General features: G+C 45.2%; 1 protein-coding gene across 1 annotated transcript in view; it reads left to right on the top strand.

Annotated features, from left to right (window-relative positions):
* Positions 1-18,982, top strand: part of pdzd2 (PDZ domain containing 2) — an 809,599-nt gene that overhangs the window by 551,273 nt on the left and 239,344 nt on the right. Inside the window, 1 exon segment of the mRNA XM_072497206.1 lies at positions 2,456-2,626. Coding sequence (XP_072353307.1) covers positions 2,456-2,626 — 171 coding nt within the window.

Here is an 18,982-nt window from a genome sequence, read left to right as displayed (position 1 = left end):
CCGGCTGATTACCATGTACTGTCCACCATCAGCTGATGAATCAGGACTCCTCCACTTGGAGGAAACACTGAGGGTGGCAAGAGCACATAATGTACTCTGGGTGGGGGAACTTCAATGTCCATTAAAAAGAGTGGCTCGGTAGCACCACCCCTGATCGAGCTGGCCAGGTCCTAGCGGACATAGCTGCTAGGCTGGGTCTACAACAGGTGGCGAGGGAATCAACAAGAGGAAAAAACAAACTAGACCTCAACCTCACTAACCTGCCTACTGCAGATACATCTGTCCATGACCGTATTGGCAGGAGTGACCACCGCATAGTCCATGTGGAGACTAAGTCCCGTCTTCACATTGAGGATACCCTCTATCGTGTTGTGTGGCACTGTCACAGTGCTAAATGGGATAGATGTCAAACAGATCTAGCAACTCAAAACTGGGCATCCATGAGGTGCTGTAGGCCATCAGCAGCAGCAGCAGAATTGTACTCAGCCACAAACTGTAACCTCATGACCTGGCATATCCCCACTCCACCATTACCGCCAAGGCAGGGGATCAACCCTGGTTCAATGAAGAGTGCAGGAGAGCATGTCAGGTGCAGCACTGGGCACACTGATAAATGAGGTGTTAACCTAGTGAAGTTACAACACAGGACTGCTTGTGTGCCTAACAACATAAGCAACAAGTAATAGGCAGAGCTAAGCAATCCCACAACAGATCTAAGCGCTGCAGTTCTGCCAAATCCAGTCATGATGGTCATGGGAAATTAAACAATTCACTGGAGGAGGAGGTTCCACAAGTATCCCCATCCTCAATGATAGAGGAGTCCAGCACATCAGTGCAAAAGACAAGGCTGAGGCGTTTGCAATAATCTTCAACCACAATGCCGAGTATATGATCATCTCAGTCTCCTCCAGATGTGCCCAGCATCACAGATGTCAGCCTTCAGCCAATTGGATTCGCCCCACTTGATATGAAGAAATGGCTGAAGGCACTGGATACTGCAAAGGCGAGGGACCCTTAAAACACTCCGGCTTTGGCACTGAAGCCTTGTGCTTTAGAACTTGCCACACCCCTAGCCAAGCCTTTCCAGTACAGCGACAACACTGGTATCTACTTGGCAATTTGGAAAATTGCCCAGGTATGTCCTGTACCCAGAAAGCAGGACAAATCCAACCGAGCCAATTGCTGTCCTATCAGTCTACTCTTCATCATCGGCAAAGTGATAGAAGGGATCACCAACAGTGCTATCAAGTACTTAGCAATAACCAGCTCACCAACGCTCAGTTTGAGTTCTGCCAGGGTCATCTAGATGAGGGTTTTTCAAGGTACGGGTGATGACCCCAGGGTGGGTCGTGGACAGGTGTTGGGAGGGTCGCAGAGTGATCGGACATGGCATTCCAGCAGTGGTCTTGATCATGGGAGAAGTGACCAACAGACACTACCAGCATTTAAATTTGAAATGGTGGCTGCTGGCGCCTTTTCAATGAGACAAAATGAGACTGTGTGCAGTCTTCCAGCCAGAAGCGACAGTAGAGAGCAGGTCATGTGCCCTGCACATACACTTGACGTCAAGTGCCCTGTATGCGTGTGCTTTTGCCGCCAAATCACAGAGGAGAGCTTCTAACATTTTCGAGCTGCTGGCAAGCAAGGCAAGAGGACTGTGAAGATGAATTGTTTTGTTTCAAGAAAGTGACGGCCAGAGACACAAATAAGCAGTGTACCTACTGGCCAGGATCTCACATCTGAATCTGCTGGAGAGAGCTGCTCAGGAGAGTCCAGGGCAGGACAGAGCAGTGCTAGTGTTAGCCTTGTACAGAACTCCAAGGCCTTTGGTTAACAGCCTACAAAGAAGAAACTTAACTCAAGAACAAAGCAGTAAAAAGATGATTTCTTGAGGCATGGTCTTGTTCGTTGTGCCAATGCAAATACGGATGCAAAGCCCATGTGTGTTATATGCAGGGGAGTACTGGCAAATGAGAGGAGAAGTTTCAAATTTTGAAAGAGAGGTAGTGGGTGAAAAATTCCTTTTGAGGTTGAGACCCCAGAGTCAGTTATTAATCTACAGCTGACTCCAAATGAAAAGACTAAGCTGCTGTACCTGACTGTGACAGGACATTAAAAACACGCCAAAAGCCCATGAGGCTGTCAGCATTCTGGAGTAGCATCTCTCAGGAGTATCCAGTGCTGAGTAAAATTATTACCCTTCAGCCCGACCTACATGTGCGAGGTTGGATTTTCCGCTCTCTCTAAGTTGAAGTCTGCATCTGATAGGCGCATTGCCCTCTACTCCTGTGCTCCTGATTAGAGTGAGATTGTTGTAAAATTATGGAAAATAAAATAAACTGAACAAAAAATTGTTATTTTTGAGTATTTCATAATGGTGCAAAGGTAAAATATGATACAACAGTATCAAAATCAAAAGCAGCCATTTTTAATTATCCCTTTTTCTCTCTTACAGGATGAATCCGAGATCCATTTCCAGAAATTCCCCTCCACAAGCTTACCAGATTTGGTGACTAACTTTGTGGTTGCTGATAACTCCCCTTCTCCTACAGAAAATAAAGAGAATGTAAAACCAAACTGTGAAGACGTTGCAGCTGACTGCCATGTGCACCAACGTCCAGAAAGTGTAAGTGATGATCTATAAATGTATATGTTGTGTTATTTAAAACATTTAAGTCAGAAGTATGTAATTTTTAAAAAATTGGTTCATTAATTTGAGTGAAGTTCCTCTGTTAAGTATTTTAACAAAGTTGTTGTCGAGTCTACATTAATGACATGATTAATATTGTAAACAGCTACTGGGGTTCGACTGTATCCGGGGAATCTCAATAGGCAGAGCGTGTCAGAATCCTAGAATTGTTCACAGTATGAGAGTTAAAAGCAGTGCGAGGACACTGCAGAGAGCGAAGGGAAATGGCTAACACCAACTCCAGTGTGGGTGAGCAGAAGAGATAAATGCTGTGGAAGCTGGCGATTCATAGCATCTCAATAGACAGGTTCAGGTGTTGACCCTTCATGACCCCAAACCATTTTGTTGAAGGCTCTGCCTGAAATCTTAATCTGTTATACTCAATGGTGAGCAGTATTTTCCAGATTTATTTTGCCCCTCTGTAAAGAGTTTGGTTTATTCCAAACTACTCTCCTGAACCCCCATTTAATCTGCTGTATATTTCCCCCATGCAAGTTATTTCTGACAGGAACACAGAGTATCTGGTCAACCTTGCATCCTACATTATACATGGAACAGCAGCTTCTTTCTCAGGGGCCCTGTCAGGATGGATGAGGAATGACAAGTCCCCAGGTTGGTTGTTCGGAAGCTGTTAAAGCTAGCATCACTGGAATTGGGAGATGATTAACTCGAGATATACTGAGCAGCTTCAGCCCATTTGTCTCTCCCCACAGATGCTGCCAGACCTGCTGAGTGTTTCTGTTTTTATTGTAGATTTTGTATAAATAAGGGCTGGCATAAAGTTTTTTTTTTAAAAAAAAATGTTTATTAAGGTATTTGAAAATTTTTATAACAGTAACATAAACAATGACATCAACATGGTAAAATAAACATTTCCTCCCCCCAGCCCAATCTTCACACACCTCAACCATACAACAACAATCCGCTCCCCCCCCCCCCCCCCCCCCCCGGAATACTGCATCTGCTGACATTTTAATTTTCCCCGAGAAAGTCGACAAACGGCTGCCACCTCCGAGTGAACCCTAACATTGACCCTCTTAAGGCAAACTTTATTTTCTCGAGACTGAGAAACCCAGCCATGTCACTAACCCAGGTCTCTACACTCGGGGGCTTCGTGTCCCTCCACACTAATAAGATCCGTCTCCGGGCTACCAGGGGGGGCAAAGGCCAGGACGCCAGCCTTTTTTGCCCCCTGAAGTCCCGGATCTTCCGACACTCCAAAGATCGCTACCTCCGGACTCGGCACCACCCGTGTTTTCAGTACCGTGGACATTGCCTTAGCAAAACCCTGCCAAAACCCTCTAAGCTTCAGGCATGCCCAAAACATGTGGACATGATTTGCTGGGCTTCCCGCGCACCTCGCACACCTATCCTCAACCCCGAAGAACTTACTCATCCTCGCCACCGCCATGTGTGCCTGGTGGACTACCTTAAATTGTATCAGGCTAAGCCTGGTGCATGATGAGGAGGTATTAACTCTGCTTAGGGCATCCGCCCATAGCCCCGCCTCTATCTCTCCTCCTAGCTCGTCCCCCCAATTGCCGCCTCCACCGGAGTTTCCTCCGCCTCCGAAAGCTCCTGGTAAAAATCCGATACCTTTCCCTCTCCCACCCAGGTACTGGAAACTACTCTATCCTGTATCCCCCATGGCGGCAGCAGCGGAAAGGCCGGCACCTGTTTCCTCAGGAAGTCTCGCACCTGCAAATATCTAAACCCATTCCCTGCTGGCAATTTAAATTTATCCTCCAAAGCTATCAAGCTGGGAAAGCTCCCATCTATAAATAGATACCCCATCCTTCTAATTCCTGCCCTCTGCGAGCCCCGGAACCCGCCCTCTGCGAACTCCGGAACCCGCCATCTAGGGGGATGGTTAAGATGAGCTTTATTACTTTCTGCTGAACCAGAGTCGCAGGACTGTACTCATTCTTCTACAAAAAATGAAATTCATGGCTGTTGGGATATTAATCTGATTGTACAAAACAATAATTGTGTTTTCGCGTGTATGTTGAGTGGCAATGAGATTAATGCAGATGAATCCATACATAAATTGTTGTTCCTTCAATCACTGTAATTTTTTTTTTTTTGTTATATTCTTAATTCCAAGTCCCAGCTGCCTTACTGACCTCCTGTTATATTGGGGAGACTTGTTTGCCATCAATTTGAAGCAGACATTTGACATTTAAAAGTTATTGCAGGTAAATAATAGCTGCGTGGGTCATGGTCTTATTTGTGTGGTTTATCGAGTCAATCAAGAATATTTATATGTGTAAAGGGATGGAACAGCATACAACCTTGTGCATCCCAGGAGGAAAAATCAGTTGGAAATGGGTCTAGTTTTCAATGGGAATTGGAACCAGTCCCGTTGGCTGCTCCTGGATTTGCTGCTCTGGGAAATTCGGTAACATAAAAAACATTTGAAAAATAGTAGGAGCAGGCCATTTGGCCCTTCCAGCCTGCTTTGTGATTCCATATGATCATGGCTGACCCTCCACCTCAAATGCACAATCCCACACTTTGCATGTTTAGTTTTTGGACCCTAGCTTTAGACCTAGCTAAATCACTTTCAAGCTTAATGGGCTGGATTATACATTGAGAGCGGGTTCCCTGCATCCCATTGTAAATTCCGAGAAAGAGGCATTCATTGACCAGTAGCCCGCAGGGTTAAGCCTGCTTGGCTACGGATTGGGTGCATTCCGCATCTGCCGCCCATTAGATTGAAGCAGCGGTGGAATGAGGCCCTTAAGTGGGCATTAGTTGCCCACTTAAAGATCTCAATTGGTTCATGGGTAGACGGTCCACCTGAGGCCTCCCCTGCCGCCTGTAAAATCGTGACAGAGGCAGGTTGATGAGCATTGATGGCACGATTTCCCAATTTACGGGTTCACCTACATGGTGGGCAGCATGGTAGCACCGTGGTTAGCTCTATGACTTCACAGCACTCGGGATCCGGTTTCGATTCCTGTCTTGGATCACTGTCTGTGCGGAGTCTGCACGTTCTCCCTGTGTCTGCGTGGGTTTCCTCCGGGTGCTCCAGTTCCTCCCACAAGTCGCGAAAGACGTGCTTGTTAGGTGAATTGGACATCTTGAATTCTCCTTCTGTGTACCCGAACCGGCGCCGGAGTGAGGCGACTAGGAGATTTTCATAGTAACTTCATTGCAGTATTAATGTAAGCCTACTTGTGACACTAATAAAGATTATTATTATTATTATTAATAATAATTCCCAAAGTTCTTTGCAACCGTGTCACCATAATGTCTATTAGATCATTAATTTCTATCTGTGTTTTTAATTCATCTATTTTTTTTGTGATGCTTTGAGCATTCAGATATAGTGCTTTTCACTTTGCCTTTTCTCTATTTTCCCTGATGTCACCTTGTTACTTTAGTTACGCTCACTGTCCCGCCCTGACACACTTTGCTGTTCTGCTCTGAAGCCTTGACATTTCCCTTGCTGCCTTTGAGTTTACTCTTTGCTGAATCTGCCTATCTCCATGTATTAATTGAAAAGGCTGTCTGCTGCTCTTGTTATTCAGCTCGCAAGGACTCTGGTCCCAGTCTGGTTTAAGTGGAGGTTGTCCCAATGGAAAAGCTTTCACTTTCCCCAGTATTGATGCCAGTAGCCATTAAACAAAAGACTTGCATCCCACACCACTCTTCCAGCCGTACAATTAACCTTCAGTAACAAACCAGAGATTACTACTTTTGAGGTTCTGCGTTTTTACCCCTCAAACTCTCTTGGCTGCCACATCGCTCCCTGCAGACATTTGCAATTTCAAACAACTATGGAAGGCACTCAGCTGTAGAATTGAAGTAGCAGCTAGAGGAAATCAACCAGAAACTAACCTGTAAGTAGATCCCTGAATACAGTGCTGGTGTCGGCTGTAGGATGTGTGTGTGTGTGGGTGGGGGGATCCTTTCTCCTGGATGAATGCATAATTAGCTATACTAGATTAAGAGGAGTCAGCATGAGCTTCTAGCTCCAAAATGGCTCCACTCGTGTCTGAGCAGCATTGCAAGCTGACTAGTATCATGATCTGCTTGCTCTGCATACTTTCTACTTTCATACAAATGTTGACCTAGCCAGCGATGCCCACTCCCTATAAATGAATACAAAAATTGCTCAGGGTTCTCTATCATTAAACTTACTGGCAATAAATCATGGGAATACACCACATTGAATTAATTTCTGTGAAAATGTGATTTCATTAATGGGTTATTGACTGCGAAGAAACAGAGGCATTCTTTGCTGACAGCAGGAATCTCAGCTCAAACACCTTCTACCTTTTGTAACTCATACTGGGATCACTAGTACTTCAGCCCAGGCAAGGTTTAAAAGTGTCTCAATCTTCTGAGGCCTTCTACTTTCATCTAAATTGTAGAAACAGATGTTTAGTAACCCCAAAAAATGGCTCAGGCATGGAAAAGCTGGAATGTATGTCATAGGTGTTGAATCAAATGTGTATCTCCAATCTACTACACAGTGGTTAGCACTGTTGCATCACAGCACCAGGGTCCCAGGTTTGATTCCCGCATGGGTCAGTTCTTCCCGTGTCTGCGTGAATGAGTATTTATGGGGCCAACACATCCTAGTCTCATTTCCTGGGAATGAATTTTGCTTTCTTTGCCCAGGGACATGACCCAAATATTTTGCCCTCTCTGATTTGGTGAAAACGTAAGCCACATTTGATTTAAAATAATTCAAATACATTGTCCGAAAATCTCTCCTAGCCCAGTCGCCACATGACTGGTTCCTGCAGGTTTTTTTTATTGTGACTTTGGGCAGAAATTCCCCTTTCTGCTGCCACTAACCAGTTATTGAAGCCATTGATCAGACTGTAAGTGCTAGGTACAAAAAGTAGACTAAATCAGTATTCCCCTGTTCTAAGAAGAGGTAAAATAAGCTTTATCTGGCACAATAAAATCTCATAAATGTCAACATTTCCCTCAAAAGTATGGTTTTATCATCTAGAAAATATAATGTAAACTCCGAAGATATAGGAATCATTAATCAAGAATAATTACGATTTTTTTGTTGTGTCTATAGTGTAGCAGTTGAATTGTTCTTCTGATAGATCCCTGGGCATAGTCTTTCCAAGTGATGATTCATCACCTTATTTCTCTTATGGAAGTAAATGAAAAAGGAGGATTTTATTTTTAGTGGAGATTGAGGTGGGATGAATTTTCTCCTGACCACAAGTCACTATTGCTGAGCAGTAACTTTGGAATCTCCGAAATTAACAGTCAGGCAGGAAGTGAAGGTGTCTGCTGATTGTCGACAAAGCAAATGTAGACAATTCTTGACAACTTTGGATGGCCTTTAGCTGGGGATCGAGGTTATGGGGAGAAGGCAGGAGAATGGGGATGAGAAACATGTTAGCCTGGATTGAATGAAGGAGCAGACTCGATCGGCTGAATAGCCTAATTCTGCTCCTATGTCTTATCTCCGGTTGATTGGCCGACATATGTTTGTCATCTTTGTCTTGCCTGTTTGGTGAAGAACAGTGTCCTGGGAAGGAATGAGTTAAACTGGTAGTCAATACAGTGAGATCATGAAAAGGTCATGTAAGCCTGATCCTATCCTCAAGTAATGTGCACACATCCAGAATTTCTGGATTCATTGGATAATGATATGGAATGGTAAACTTTAGCTGATTTTATCCTTCACTAACTCTAAGCATCAAGACTAATTTTATAGCTGTTGCCTCTGTCCTAGCTAAGTATTGCTGATTCAGTATACACAAGTGATTGAATTTTGCACCTCTGTGACCTGTATGGGTAAAGTATCAGGGTGGCAGATATAATAATAACAATCTTTATTGTCACAAGTAGGCTTACATTAACACTCCAATGAAATTACTGTGAAAAGGTCCTAGTTGCCACACTCTGGTACCTGTTCGGGTACACGGAGGGAGAATTCAGAATGTCCAATTCACCTAACAGCACATCTCATGGGTGAGGTAGCAGGGTAGCATGTGTGTATAGGATGTCACATAGGTAGATAGGTTGTGCAATAGTTAGATGGGGCCAGAAGGGTTTGTAAAGTGTGGTTGGGGGGGGTTAGGAAGTGTGTTTTGGGGGATCAGAGGGGTCGACGGGTGGTGAGAGCTAGTCAGGTCGGGTTGGGAAAGAGCTGGAGGATTGGGGATGGTTGGGGGGTGGGGGGGGGGGGGGGGGGGGGGGAATCAGGTGGTGGGGGATAGGCAGGTCTAGTTTGGTTAGGAGGATTTGGAGAGTAGTCTAGGTGTTGAGGGGGTGTCAGTGGGTCAGTTGTACAGTTACCCAGGAGTTAGACTTGAATTTGTTTTGTCTAACATTTCCTGGGCAACTATCCAGGTAGTAAATTGGAAGTTAGAGTCAGAGAATTCTGTGGGGGTGCCAGAAGTAGGGGAATTGCCCACCAAAAGTTCAAAGTTACTGGGAAATTACCATGGAGTCAGGGCTTCTGCACATCTTGGGTCGTATGCCCTGTCTCCAATGATCCAGCGAGCGGAAGGTTGGACCTATGACGTGTTGCAATATGTTGCTGTGTGTTTTGGGCTAAAGACTGCCAGACGAAAAATTGATTTCTGCCACACATCTGTTGTTGTACGGTTCCTATTATAGATTTATTCTAAAATCAGGAAGGTTTCAGTCTCACGAAGTTGCTTCTACGTTGCACCACATTTCTGATAGTGGTGCCACTCCTGACACTCAGGCTTTGCACAACCTTGCCAGGATTCGCAAAGGGTCACCGGTCTTAGAAGTGTAAAAAGAGCTGAATACCATGGGGTTAGCAGACCAATGAAGTGTCTGGCCTGAATTTTTAGGATGGAGAATGCTCAGCATCCGTCATCATGAGAGCAGGCGGGGAACTCATCCAACTGTCATTTCACGCTCAATTGAGCTCTGAGCAGGCAGGATCTTCGTCTGTACTTGGATGGAAGTCCCGCTTGGAGAGCTGTTGGCCAATCAGATTGGCTTTTAGCTCTCCAGCCCTTTCAGGCACAGCACTGCAGTGGCCAGAAAGAGGTACTCCAGCACTATGCCTGAACCTATGGCCCAGGACTGCACGTCAGGTAAGTACCAGGGTCCTGAGGAGGGAAGGGTAGGGATGCCCTGAGGTGCGGTGGGGGGGGGGGGGGGGGGGGGGGGGGTCAGATCTCGGTGTCGGGGAGAAAGCCAGAGGGGGCGGGGAGAACTGGATCTCCCTCGTCCCTGAGGGGAAGTCGCTCCTAGTGTGAAGGAGCTTTCTGGCTGAGGATCCTCCCATCCGTCCTGCTGGAGATTGAGGGTGAGGACTTTTCCAGTTTCCCACCCTCAGTCATCCAGCCAGCTTAGAAATTGAGGCATGGTGGGGAAAGGTCCTCAAGTGGCCACTTAAGGACCTTAAGAGGGGCATGGGTGGGCTTCCAGAATCTGGGCTGAGGCGGACAGGATCCCAGAGGCAATCCTGTCCATGCTATTTTATTACCCCCACCCCACCATCTCAAAACCTGCCTGGAGTTGGTGGAGGTCGGGAGGTGTAAAATTCTGGCCTACACGATATAGCTGAATTGCTTATACGTTGCTGTTATTGGGATTATTTAGCCGTTCACTTCTATTCATGGAATTTTAATTAAATAATATTGTCTACAGTACTCCAAATTGCAGCTCATCACCCTTTCTTTGCTACACAATATCATCAGTTGCAATAATCAAATGAAGCCACAAGTTAAAAGATTGAAACATTTATATGTCAGAAAATCTTCATTGGTGAATATGCTGGAACAGAAAATTGCTACCAATCTTTCAACGCATATTATCAAATCTGTTATCTGTACACCGATAAAGGGAATATAAAACACTTCTTGAATATTGCTGAAAAAAGGAGACATACTGTTGAAACTTTTTGACGTGCATTCGTCGGGACTGATGCAAGAATGCCAAATTTCAAAGGGAACAACAATTTAGACTGCGTAAGAAAAGGGTGCTGAACGGTTAGCAAGTGGCCTCAGGTTGAGGCCTTCCAATGGAAATTGCACCAGAGAACAGTTATCCCCCTGTTTCTGTTTAACTGAAAAAGGCGCAAAGCCTGGTCATATTTATTTTCTGTTTCCAGAGGACAGGGCCCTGTTTATGAATATACATTGCTTCTAGCAAGCATAACTGTGTTTGATAATCTTAAACAAAAACCAAAAATACTGGACGATCTCAGCATGTCTGACAGCATCTGTGGAGAGAGAAGGGGGCTAACGTTTCGAGTCTGGATGGCTCTTTGTCAAAGGTGAGCAGTGTGTAAAGGGCAACTAGGAACAGTTGGCCCAAGTGGAGTGGGGGGAGTGGAGGGGAACAATGGTGAGGGAAAAACAGATCCATGGAAGGAATCAAAATAAAAATCAATTGATAGGAATAGAAATGGGGTGAAGGTGGCGGAGAGAGTTCACTGTCTGAAGTTGTTGAACTCAATGTTCAATCTGGAAGGCTGTAACGTGCCCAATTGGAAGATGAGGTGCTTTTCCTCCAGTTTGCGCTGGGCTTCACTGGAACATTGCAGGAGGCCAAGGATGGACATGTGGACATAAGAGCAGGACGGTGAGTTGAAATGACAAGTGACAGGAAGGTCCCACTCCTGCTTGAGGATGGACCAGAGGTGTTCTGCACAGTAAATGCTGTCCAATTGGGATTATTCAGTAAATGATGTCCAATTGCAAAATCACATCTAATATTGGGCACTATGTTCTTAGGTTTTGCAAACAGACTGGTTGAGTATGGTCAGTACTCTCTGCTTGTTGCAAACAGCCGGAGGAAAATGCTGTTTGATTTGATTCACCAGTCATTTTGATGTATGGCCTAAAATACTGGCATCACACTAGCACCGGAGTTCATTTACCACATTACTCATTTGTGTATTAAGTTGAATGACATTTTGCTTTGACGGCAGCCATTTCCACTTGTGTTGCTACTGCATAGTAACACGAAACATCTAGCTTCACCTGTTGCTCCATAAGTAATCTGAGGTAGTCTGGGCACCCTTTGACCCATTCATGAATTTACATGATGTACAGCAAGCAATGATTTGACCAGGGTAGCCAATATACTGCCGAATAACTTTGATGCGACCTATTTAGGCATCAAACCTGCGTCGTGAGCAAGTGGCTCAGGCCCTATTTACAAGGTTGCTGATAAGGCCAATCTTACAGCACATGTAACTGTAAGAATCACAGTTCATTTATTAATAATCTTAATAATAATCTTTATTAATGTCACAAGTAGGCTTATATTAACACTGCAATGAAGTTATTGTGAAAAGCCCCTATTCGCCACATTCCGGTGACTGTTCGGAGAGGGAGAATTCAGAATGTCCAATCCACCTAACCTGCACATTTTTGGACTGTGGGAGGAAACCGGAGCACCCGGAGGAAACCCACGCACACACAGGGAGAATATGCAGACTCTGCACAGACAATGACCCAGCCGGGAATCGAACCTAGGCCCCTGGCGCTGTGAAGCAACAGTGCTAACCACTGTGCTACTATGCCGCCTGTTGGCCAGTGAAGGTAGGTTTGTGGTCAGAGTAGTAGAGAACTCATTGTCGGAATGCTCAACTTGCATGTTAAGGAAAGGGAGCTCATGAGACTGCTCCATTTCAAAGTTGAATTTATGTGTGGGATGGATCTCATTAAGATGTGGAAGAAAATACTTACCTGCAGATTCAATTCTATTTCGTGGAATACACATTCTAATGAGTAATTGTAATATATGTTATCCCGTTTCAACAGTTGCTGCACAAAGCGAATGTCCCTCTATAACCCTCCCAAGCACTATAATCCAGATCTTAACCACTCACTGTTAAATAAAAGCTTTTTCTCATGCTCCTATTGCCTGTTTTGTACCTTAAATCTATGTCCTTGGTCTTTCGGCCATGATTTTGAATATCTCTATCAAATCTCCTCTTAATATTCTCTGCTAAGGAGACCAGCCCACCTTTTCCAATTGATCCACAAAACTGAAGTTCCTCATCTCTTGAACCATTCTTTTGAATCTTTTTTGTACCCTCTCCAGTGTCTTTGCATCCTTCCTAAAGTGTGATGTCCAAGGCCAAACCGGTGTTATATAGAGGCTTATCATAATGGCCTTATTGTCAGACCTTATGCTCCTACTTATAAAGCCCAGGATCCCATGGGTGGGATCCTCCAACCCCGCGCTGGGTCAGAGAATCACCGGGGAGGATGCGAATCACGTGATGCCGCTCCGACGCCAATGGCGCGCATGCGCAAACTCGCACCGGCCATGCTGGTGCCCGTACGGCAGCTGGAGCTGCGTCAAGCGCTTCAGTGCTATGCTAGCCCTCTGTGCGGCGCAGGCTCGCTGCTCATGGGGGCCAGATGACGGCGTCGTAAAACGCTCCGGCATTTACGACGGCGTCAACACTTAACCCTAGGATCGGAGAATCCCACCCCATATGTTTTAGTAACCACGCGCTCTCTCCTTCAGTGATTTTTGAACACATATCCCCATGCTGCTCTGCTGTCTTACCCTCTTTAGAATTATATCCTTTCTCACATATTGCCTCTCCTCGTCCTTCCTATCAAAATTAATTACCTCGCATGTCTCTGCATTAAATTGTTTCTGCGGTTTGTCTATTCAACCAACCTGTTTATATCCTCTTGGAGTCTATCATTATCCTCTTCACAATCTTTGCAAGAATTGTGTCATCTGCAAATTGTGAAATTGTGCCCTGTACACCCATGTCTAGTTCATCGATATATATATATATATATATCTGAAAGCATCGAAGTTACAGCGACCCCTGGGGAACACCACTATATCACTCTCCTCTAGTCAAAAAACAACCAGTCACCTCCACTTTGTTTCCTGTCACTCAATCATTTTTGTATCCATGTTGTTACTGGCCCTTTTCTTCCTTGAGTTCCAACACTGCTGAGAAGCCTGTTGTGTGGCACTTCACCTGATGCCTTTTGGGAATTCCTATGCACCACATCAGTTGTATCTCCTTCATCAACCCTCTCTATTACCTCATCAAAACGTGACTGGTCTGTGGTTGCTGGGCTGATCTTGTTCCTCCTTTTTTGAATAAGGGTGTTACATTTGCAGTTCTCCAGTCCTCTGGCACAACCCCTGAGTTTTGGAAGATTATAGAAATGATTCCGCATCTTCCACCCTTACTTCTATTAGTATCCTTGAATGCATCTCATCTGATCTTGCTTACTTATAAACTTTAAGTATAACCAGCCTTTCTAATCCTGCCTCTTTCCCAATCTTTAGTCTTAAGTACCTCGTATTCCACCATGACTTAGGCAGTCTCTTCTTCCTTGGTAAAGATGGATGCAAAATACTCATTTACTACGTAGCCAGGCCCTCCCGGCCTTCAGGTGTACATCCTGTTTTAGGTTCCTAATTAGCCCCACTCATCTTTATACCACTCTTATTATTTCTATGCTTTTAGAAGACTTTTGGATTCTCTTTGATGTTAGCTGCCTGTCTCCCCTCATACTCTTTCTTTGTTTCTCTTATTTGTTTCTTCACTCGCCTTCTGAACATTCTATATTCAGTCTGGTTCCTGATGATATTCACCTGAAACCTGTCCTGTGCACTCTTTTTCATTTTCATATTACACTCTCTTTCATCATCCAGGGAGCTCTGGATTTGTTTGTCATAACATTCCCCCTTGTGGATATGTAGCTGGACTCTACGTGAACTATCTCCTCTTTAAAGGCAATTCCATGACTTTTGCTGGCCAATCTTTGATTTCAATTTCACTGGGCCAGATATGTTCTCATCAAAATCTAGTAGGGCCTCCGCCAATAAATTATTTTAGATCTAGATTTCACCTTGTCCTTTTCCATAGCCAACCTAAACCTAATGATATTATGGGCAGCAGAGTAGCACAGTGGTTAGCACTGTGGCTTCACAGCGCCAGGGTCCCAGGTTCGATTCCCGGCTGGGTCACTGTCTGTGCAGAGTCTGCACGTTCTCCCCGTGTCTGCGTGGGTTTCCTCCGGGTGCTTCGGTTTCCTCCCACAAGTCCCAAAAGATGGCTGTTCAGTAATTTGGATATTCTGAATTCTCCCTCTGTGTACCCGAACAGGCGCCGGAAGGTGGCAACTAGGGGCTTTTCACAGTATCTTCATTGCAATATAAGCCTACTTGTGTCAATAAAGATTATATTTTTTAAAAATTATGATCACTGTCCTCTAAATGTTCTTCTATTGATATTTGATCCACTTGGCCCACCTCATTCTTGAGAACTAGATCCAGCAATGCCTCCTTCCTCGTTGGACTGGAAACATATTGATGTAGGAAATTCTCATGAACACGTCCTAGAATTTCATGTCAATCAATACCCTATATATTGTTACTATCCCAGTCTACCTCAGGATAATTAAAGTTCCCCATTGTAACTATTCTATAATTCCTGTGGCTCTCTTTGCCTCCTTTGTAAATTTATCCGTCTGATCTTGCCCATTAGATGGTGGCCTATAAAAAATACCCAGCAGTGTAATGATACCTCTATTGTTTCTTAGCTGTAACTTCTAGATTCTTGATCCCTCTGGGGCATAAACTATACTAATGCCTCTCTTCTTTTATTTGTAGGAATATTTAACACACAGTCCTGTCCCTTTTTTAGCCAGATCTCCATTCTTGCACAACACCACATTTCCCTGTGGCTATGAGTGTGTTACAACATGGTGGATAAGTGCACAGTCAATTCCAGCCCCACTCATCCCAGAGTTACAACACAAGTGAATTAACCAATAATTCTTATCAAAATTCCCCAAATCTTTAGACCTTGGCTGCTCAATAATTAGTCACCAGGTTTGTAAGTTGAATCACAATTACTGTTTATTTATAACAGGAATGAAGATGAAACACGCAGTAACCACAACTGGATAACAAGCAAGCCACTACCCCCCTTTAACTGTCCCACCCTCTACCCGCACACATAAGACAGACAAACATAGAGGTGAAAAGGGGTAAATAAATAATAAGGATTAAGGTCAAAAGGTAGGAGTTCTTGCTTCAGGGACTTCCGGTAGCAGCCGTATGCTGATCGGTTGTACACAGGGTGGCTCCTGCTTGAAGGTTTTGGTTTTGTCACTTTCTGCCCGATTAATGGGCTCTTTGGTTAGAAATTGTGCAAAATAAGTGGTGGGTATTGAATTCTCCTCCGAGAATTTGGTTACTGCACCCAATAGAAGTTGAATAAGATGACTGTGCTGGAGGATCTGCATGGCACAGTTATAGTAGGCATGGCGGGAGCATCATTGTCATCTACCCCAGTGCCAGTGGAGCAATCGATAGGGTTGATTAGGGGGAACTTCAGCAGCATCGGCTAGAGATGCAAGAGGACTGGACGAACGCGGTTGAGGGAGCGGTAGCCCCTCTTCGCGGGGCCATGCAGTGCGTGGAGAAATGCCTGGAGCCGCAAGGTGCACCGATCCAGGAGATGGAACAGGTGGTCATGGACCACCTCCAACTCCACGAATTGTAGAGTTGGAGGCAGATGTGGCGATGCTGGGTGCGGTCTGCAAGGAGCTGAAAATAAACGTGGATGACCAGGAGAATCAGTCCAGGCACCAGGATCTATGCATTATAGGCCTGCTGGAGGGGGTGGAGGGAATGAATGCCAAGATCGACGTCTCGAAGATGTTGATGAAGCTGGTGGGTGAGTGGGGTATGCGAGACGGCTCCGGAGGTGGACCAAGTACATCAATCGTTAAGACAGAGGCCGAGAGAGGGGAGCCATCGAGGGCGGCAATAGTGAGATGCAGCAATTCCAGGCGAGGGAGCAACTCTTGAGGTGGGTGAGGACGACGAGAGACTGTACTTGGCAGGATCAGTGGATCTGAATATGCCATGACATTGGTGCCAACCTAGCCAAGCGGCGGGCTGGCTTTAATCAGACAACGGCAGTATTTTTACATAATAAGGTCCGGTTTGGTGTTCTGTGCCCGGCCAAACATTGGGTGACTTTTAAGGGGAAGGAGTATTGTTTTATGATACCCAAAGAGGCACATGGTTTTATTAAGAAGCATGGTTTAGAGAAGAGTTCATTGGGGAAATGTTCTTGATGTTTTGCTTTCTGAAATGTTTACCAATATTTTGTTCTATTTTCACACGTTGACCTAGTTGGTATTTTACAATGGTTGGGAGGGGGTGGTGGGGGCTTGAGTCGGAGTCCTGGATGTCTCCCTCCTGTTGGTTGGGGGAGGGGGAGGGTCCAGGCTGGGGGCGGGGGGTTGGTTGAGGTTGGGATCACCCCAAAGGTTGGAGGTGGGTAGGCATTGCGGGGTGAGGGATAATTTGGGTGATATGGATGGGGGCCTTTGTTTCAGTCTTCAGGCAGGGGTTACCATGCTAGTGAGCATGCTGGTGAACGGAAGAAATATGGGGGTGGGGGGAGGGGGAGAGGAGGGGAGGGTGCTCATGACGCAGGTGTGGCAGATGGTTTTTTGGACTAAAATAGGGGCGGGGGTCAGAAACCCCCGGTGAGGATATTGACTTGGAATATGCCGGAGTTAAATGGGCCGGTGAAGCGATCTAGGGTGTTTGCGCATTTGAAAGGCAAAGGTTGTGTTTCTTCAGGAGACACATTTGCAGGTTAAAGACCAGGTGAGGTTGAGATAGGGATTGGTGGGTCAGACATTCCAATCGGAATTCGATTTCAAGCCGAGAGGAATTGCTATTCCATTGAGTAAAAGGGTGACATTTGTGATGGCAAAGGAGGTGTGAGACCTGAGGGATTGATTTGTGATGGTCAGCAGAGTTTTGAAGGGGACTCCGGTCGTGCTAGTAAACATTTGTGCGCCCAATTGGGATGAAGAGGTGTTTATTAAGTGGATGGTGGCAGTCATCTTGGATCTGGACTCACATAAATTAATAATGGGAGGGGGGGTGAAATGGGGGGGGGGGGGATGCTTCTGTTGTTCTTGTTTTCTTGGCATGGCTGGGGGATGTAGCAGATTTCCTTAAATTGGAAAAGAATAAGTTCACCCTCAAGGGCTCGGAGGAAGGATTCTGGACGAGATGGAGATTGTTCTTGTCCCAGTTTGAGGATGTGTTTGTTGCCAGCAGGTGGGGGAAGTGGGGCAGGTGCTAAGGAGAAAAAGGGAGGGGTGAAATGTCAAACCGTGGGGATTGTGTTATGTTTTTGAATGGTTCTTTTAATGTTTATGTATGCTCTGGTTGATTAAAAATATATATTTTTAAAAGAGTACTTGCTTCAGAGGATGTGTTCCTTGCAGCACCTTCTTCACAGTATGAATGTGGTTTTAAGTCTCTGGCCTACAGCCCGTAATGATCTTCTTTGCAGTTCAGCGGTACATCTTACTCACAGCTTTTCCAGGAGAGGCCTCTGGTTTCCCAACAGCCTGTTCTGCGGAGAGAGGGTTATTAGATTCTGGTCTCTGCTTTACATGAACCCTTTCCAGAGATATGGGGTTATAAGGCTGTGGATTCTGCTTTACATCAACCTTTTCTGGAGACAGTAAGAAGTCTTACAACACCAGGTTAAAGTCCAACAGGTTTGTTTCAAACACTAGCTTTCGGAGCGCTGCTCCTTCCTCAGGTAAATTCACCTGAGGAAGGAGCAGCGCTCCGAAAGCTAGTGTTTGAAACAAACCTGTTGGACTTTAACCTGGTATTGTAAGACTTCTTACTGTGCTCACCCCCGTCCAATGCCGGCATCCCCACATCTTTTCTGTAGAGAGAGAGAGTTATCAGATTCTGACAATGGCTTCTTGGTGAGAATTAATTGGATATTTCTGGAATGAATTGGTTAGACTCCTCCATCCAGCCTGAAGAATCGAAAGTGAAACAAACTCCAGCCTTGTGACACTGAGAAACCTGTCAGTGGGACCAGAACCAATCACCCTGACCACCAGGAAAGACACAGATATTTGAGCCAATTCTTTGGCCCTAGCCAAGTCAATCAAAGCAGGTCATCACTGATGTCTTCCAGATTCTTCCTGCTTGATTTAAAGATACAGGCCATTGCTTCCACCTGAGTTAAAAATACAGGCTGCATTAAAGTCACAGGTCTATTACCCATCCCTGGATCTACATTGCAATAGCAAAAATGAAAGAAAGGGGAAATAAGGGATAAACTGGATACACACAGTTTCCCTTACAGGTGACTTAAATCAGAAAATTTGCCACCAGAAATCGACAAGTATCTCTTGAATAAATGAATATAAGAGTTTGACAATATCATATGAAACCCTTGTAGCAACAAGCCGGGGGTGAAATGTTACGGTCTCCTTAGGAGTGGGCTGACAGTTCATAAAATCGGGTGCTATATTGGTGGTCCCGTAC

Source organism: Scyliorhinus torazame, chromosome 3, assembly GCF_047496885.1.
Source record: "Scyliorhinus torazame isolate Kashiwa2021f chromosome 3, sScyTor2.1, whole genome shotgun sequence".
In the NCBI taxonomy this organism is placed as follows: Eukaryota; Metazoa; Chordata; class Chondrichthyes; order Carcharhiniformes; family Scyliorhinidae; genus Scyliorhinus; species Scyliorhinus torazame.
The sequence above is the reverse complement of the archived record's forward strand: the minus strand, read 5'-3'. Positions and strand labels throughout refer to the sequence as shown.